The following is a 5,571-nucleotide window of genomic DNA, read 5'->3' on the forward strand; positions in this document are numbered from 1 at the left end:
ACAGCCCTGCTGTGTGAACCGCGTATCGCCTTGCGATTACTGCGGTGCACGCATCCTCGGGCTTGGACCCCTAATAACAAGTATTGTGAGCGAGATTTACAGCTGGATATGTACTAAATATAATATACAGGTGGATATTACTATAAGTAGAAATTTTACAGATTTGTACAATGAACATAATATACTGATGGTTTACAGAGTTTACAGGTGAATATGTGCTATTAATACATATATACAGACAGCTATTATTATGGACAGAATTTTTACAGATAGTTATATATAATACGTTAGGCTAAAATGAGCGGTATAACAAGGATTTAAGGTAGTTCAAACAAAGTTTTGGCAGAAGTTATCCCAAGCTAATAAATCCCTGGTCTTACTTTCCACCATGGTTGTTCTTTCTTCTAAGTATTTTCTGTATTTTAAAGTTACACATTCATGATTTTCAACCGTAGAGTATCAGGCAATCTACTTCCTGTTTACACCAGCTCGCACATGCCCAGTTTACGAGAATGGTCTACACGTTGTCGGACGTGTTAATATGAACGGGGATTAGTTCTGCTACGGAGCTAAGACTGTGGCTGTGGAAGGAGATAGTTCTGCGTGCGAAACAAGCAACACTCACACCTAAAGCTGCACACAGCTGGCGAAATTAGCAACACCTTAATGAGCCATGATCTAGAGGTGTGTGTGTGTGTGTGTGTGTGTGTGTGTGTGTGTGTTTACAGTCAGGGGTGAATGTGTGGACAGCTGCAGGGCTGTTACTCGCCTCCTGCCCTCCTGTTTGTCCCCCCTGTCTCTCTCTCATGTGTTCAGCCTCGTCTGACACCGACACGCTGTGGACACACAGCTTCTTCCTCCATTAGGACGCGGCAGGCTGTTTGTTTGTCTGACGGCATGCGGACCCCATCTGCTAAGAAAGGCAGAGAGACGGAGACCGAGCCTTTTCCACACCAATGTGCCATTTCCAGGTCATCCCATTGATCCCATCCAGTTCAGGCCCATGGGTGGGGTTGAGGTCAGGGGGTCACGTTCTGAGTATTACTCTGAGAAAACCCCATGGGGGGGTTCTAAGAACCGGGTACAGCGTTCAAGGTGGAGACCCGCTCCTTCCTGGAGAGTTACCCAGTGGCGCGTGATGCCTTCATGGAGCCAAAAATTAATGATGATGGGCGCTGCTTCCAAACTGTGCTAACCATTTAGCGCTCGGCTAACGTGAAATGGATTCAATTATTTAATCATGTGACTCTTTCCAAAGGTTAGTGGACCAAATGGATTAATTTCTAATAATGAAACAAGTCACTTGCAGCTCAAAAGAAATTAAAAAAATAAAATTATTATTATTAAACTGAGATGAACAAACAGAGAAATTTATCTTTTTAGATGAACTAGATGTTTTGAAAGTTTCCTTTTGGGGACGTCATTTGAAATTGGGAATAAATAAAAAAATAATAACATTGCAATATATCGCAGAACATTGCAATAGATGGATATAGTAATATACCACCTGTATTTTATAGTCAGTACATATCCAGCTGCAAATCTTGCTCACAATACTTGTTATCTATATATTATATTCATAAGACAAATCTACCTGTAAAATTCTGTTTATAATAGTATTCATTTCTATATTTATTCAGTACATATCCATGTCCTGCACTTATGGAACCAGTGTATATCCTGCACCTGCCCCCATTGCACTTCTGGTTAGACCCAAACTGCATTTCGTTGCCTTGTACCTGTGTAATGACAATAAAGTGGAATCTAATCTAATCTAATCTAATCTGTTTAAAATTGCAAGTACATCGTATTGTGACATACGTATTGGGATGACATCGTATCGTGAGGTCTCTGGTGATTCCCGCCCCTAATATACAGTTAATGACTTTCTCCATTTCTACTCCTTTTCCCAAACACGACCATCACGTGTTCTTCTGCTCGTTTGTTGTAGCGTGTCAATCATTCCTCACCGTGTTCGTTATAATCCTCTCAGCCGTGTTTCAGTGTGATGTCTCCATCGCGTCCTTCTCCTTTAACGCTGATGACTGCACGACTATAAAAATGATGTGATTTTTATTAAGGGTCATTAAACTCTAATCACCCAGGAAGTACTGCTGGACTTTGCCGGTCCCCCTAAATGAGAGACCTGTTCAAAGTAACACACCTGTTCTGCTACACTGACACAGAATAAGGGTCAACAATCCAGGTAACATCGAGCTGGACCTGATTTATTTTAAGAAAGTGACCTGGCGATGAAGACATTAGATTAGATTAGACTTTATTTATCATCCCAAAAACAGGCAAACAATAGACAATGATTATAAGGTAGACTGAAAGTAAGCAAAATGGCGTCAAATAAAGGTATTTTAAAGTGCAGTTTGCCATGAAACAAGACACAATTTTGCGGTGTAAGTGACGTTAAAATAAAATTGAATGTGTAATTAGAGTAAATGAAGCAAAAGTCGTTAGCATAATATAAATTATATTAACCTGTGACCATAAATATTGAAAAATAGAGTAGAGTGTGTGCAGTTTGTGTCTGTAAGTGTGCTGGCTACACACAAACACACACACACACACACACACACACACACACACACACACACACACGACAACAACAGGTAAGCTGTTGTGAGTCTGTCAATTGTGTGCATTTGCTTAGTTGCAGCAAAAGACCCATATTATTATTATTATTATTATTATCATTATTATTATTATTATTATTATTATTATTATTATTATTATAGCAGTCAGTTTACTTTCAATACCCCGGTTTCTCAAACTTTTTTTTTTTTTTTTTTTTTAGTAATGGGGGGAATTCATGCATGTATTACACTAGGGCTGCACCATTAATCAAATTTTAATCACGATCACGATTTTGACTTCCCGTGATCAAATTTGCGTGATCGAGCGTTTTGTTGTTGTTGTTGTTTTTTAAAGCGTCATTTCATAGAACGCTCCGTTTTTTTTTTAGCATAGCGCATCCACCCCTCCGTAAACCCCCCTCTGCTCATGAGCCAATCAGAGTAGTTCCCTGCACCCCGTGCAGCTTAGTTTCTAGATGGAGACAGTCCCGGAGGACAGAGGGACGGGAGGAAACTCAACAGATAGCAGTCGGTTATACGTCGGTCTCAAGGTTTACCAGATTACCCGTAAACGCAACATTTTGTCCTGTCTGTGAGCAGCTGCAGTGAGCATTGCTAGTTGGTGCTAGTAGCGTCTGTTAGCTGTTAGCTCCTCTAGGACGCACTAATGTCCTCACATACGCTGCAATGTTATGTGGATATGGTTTAATTTTGCCTATGATATATATTTTATAATATATAAATTTGTCCTATATTACTCCTTAACGCTTGTTGGGCAACAGCTCCAGGCCAGGCTCCCTCTCTGTATTTAATGGTACAATTGTTCCATAAGGTTGTTGTTGTCTATTGTTGTTTAATTTATTTATTAAATCAGTCTCTGACCTGGATATATCTAAAGATGTTTTTTTTTTTTTTAACCCTTGTGTTGTCTTCCCGCCAAAATTGAAAATGTCACTATTGCTGAGGCTTTTTTAGCGATGTTTTTAACCCTTTCTTAAGTTTTTGTCCCATTTATCAACACTTTTGACGCATTTTTCCAATGTTTGTCACTTTTATTGACGTTTTCCACACTACGTAACACTAACTTATCAATTTTTGTTTTATTTATTTTTTGAATTTATGGTCAATAAACCTAATTTTTAGGAAATTCTGCTTAATGTTTGAGTTAGAAAAACAGAAATTAGGAATTATTGAGACTAAAATTAAAGGAATGGATGTTGATGATAATCACAGACTGGAATATGTCAACTTTTACTCAATACTATTTCAAAAACACTTCCATTTGGTTTCTTGACGCCCCAAAATGAATAAAAGTAGAGATGTGTACTTGCCAAAGAGCGTTGGGTGGAATCAATCATGTTATTTTGGGGAATTTTAAAGAACATTGATATAGGAAAACGGGGCAATTAGACCCGAGGACAACACGAGGGTTAAAGCGACAGTACATGTACTCAAAAGGTTTGACAAAAACCTAAAGTGAGCTTTATATTGGTGCATCCCTCCAAACCTTGTTTAAGGAGTTACAGCTACTCAGTCACAGCAAGTAGGCCCTGCAGAGTTTGGTTCCTGGTCCTGGTCTGGGCCTTTTGTGTGATGTTAGCATGGTCTCTCCATGTTCTGCTCGGGTTTCATCCCACCCATGAAGACACTAAAACTGGCAGAAGTGTTGATAAATGTCCATTAGTCCTCATGAGTAAATACTCTCTTTATCTTCAGCAGATCCTTGTATTTCTTCCCAATTAGTTTATTGTTATGTACCTGACATCATGCTATATCTCTATATCTCCATATCTCTATATCTCCATATCTCCATATCTCCATATCTCTATATCTCCATATCTCCATATCTCCGTATCTCTGTATCTCCATATCTCCATATCTCCATATCTCCATATCTCTATATCTCTATATCTCTATATCTCTATATCTCTATATCTCCATATCTCCATATCTCTATATCTCTATATCTCCATATCTCTATATCTCTATATCTCCATATCTCCATATCTCCATATCTCTATATCTCTATATCTCTATATCTATATCTCCATAATTCCATATCTCTATATCTCCATATCTCTATATCTCTATATCTTTATATCTCTATATCTCCATATGTCCATATCTCTATATCTCTACTTCTCTATATCTCTATATCTCCATAATTCCATATCTCCATATCTCCATATCTCTACTTCTCTATATCTCCATAATTCCATATCTCCATATCTCCATATCTCCATATCTCTATATCTCCATATCTCCATATCTCCGTATCTCCGTATCTCCGTATCTCCGTATCTCCGTATCTCTATATCTCTATATCTCTATATCTCTATATCTCTATATCTCTATATCTCTATATCTCTATATCTCTATATCTCTATATCTCCATATCTCCATATCTCCATATCTCCATATCTCTATATCTCTATATCTCCATATCTCTATATCTCTATATCTCTGAAGAGCCAGTTCATCACTGACCGCCCAATTAATTACTTCAGCCAAGATACCGAGAGTTTATTGAACATGAGCCTTTTCTTGCGGCCATGATTTTCGGGGTTTATTGTCGTTACCCTGCAGGCACGCTGCTCTTTTTTAATATATATATATATTGTTTTAAATGAACCGGATTTCAGAGTGTTTTACATGACGTAAATCAGCTGTAATGGGAGTCTGGCCTGATGGCTTCCAGCATGCACTGCAGCCTCCATTATTTATGGTGTTGCCATAGAGATCGGGCCTGGGGAGGGGCGGAGTCTGACAGCTGGTAGATCAGCGATGGAGACTGCCCCCCCCCCTCCTCCCCCCCTCCTCCCCCAAGCACACCTGGGTGTTTGTGTGATCGTGACGGTGGGTGGGGGGGTCGCTGGGATCATGAGAAAGGGGGCTCTAGGGTTTGCCATGCATTTTTTATTTTGTGTATGTGTGTGTGTGTGTGTGTGTGCTGTCTGTGTGTGTGTGTGTGTGTGTGTGTGTGTGT

The 5,571-nt window shown here is 39.2% G+C and overlaps 1 protein-coding gene across 1 annotated transcript in view; it reads left to right on the forward strand.

The window, feature by feature from the left end:
- LOC117942380 (serine/threonine-protein kinase PAK 1-like) overlaps window positions 1–984 on the forward strand; it is a 10,794-nt gene extending 9,810 nt beyond the window's left edge. The window contains exon 3 of the mRNA XM_034867807.1: window positions 817–984. Within this exon, the coding sequence (XP_034723698.1) occupies window positions 817–984 (168 nt within the window). The remainder of the gene's footprint in view (window positions 1–816) is intronic.
- Window positions 985–5,571: the final 4,587 nt, after the last annotated feature.

The sequence above is a fragment of the Etheostoma cragini genome, chromosome 3 (genome assembly GCF_013103735.1).
Source record: "Etheostoma cragini isolate CJK2018 chromosome 3, CSU_Ecrag_1.0, whole genome shotgun sequence".
NCBI classification, from domain to species: Eukaryota; Metazoa; Chordata; class Actinopteri; order Perciformes; family Percidae; genus Etheostoma; species Etheostoma cragini.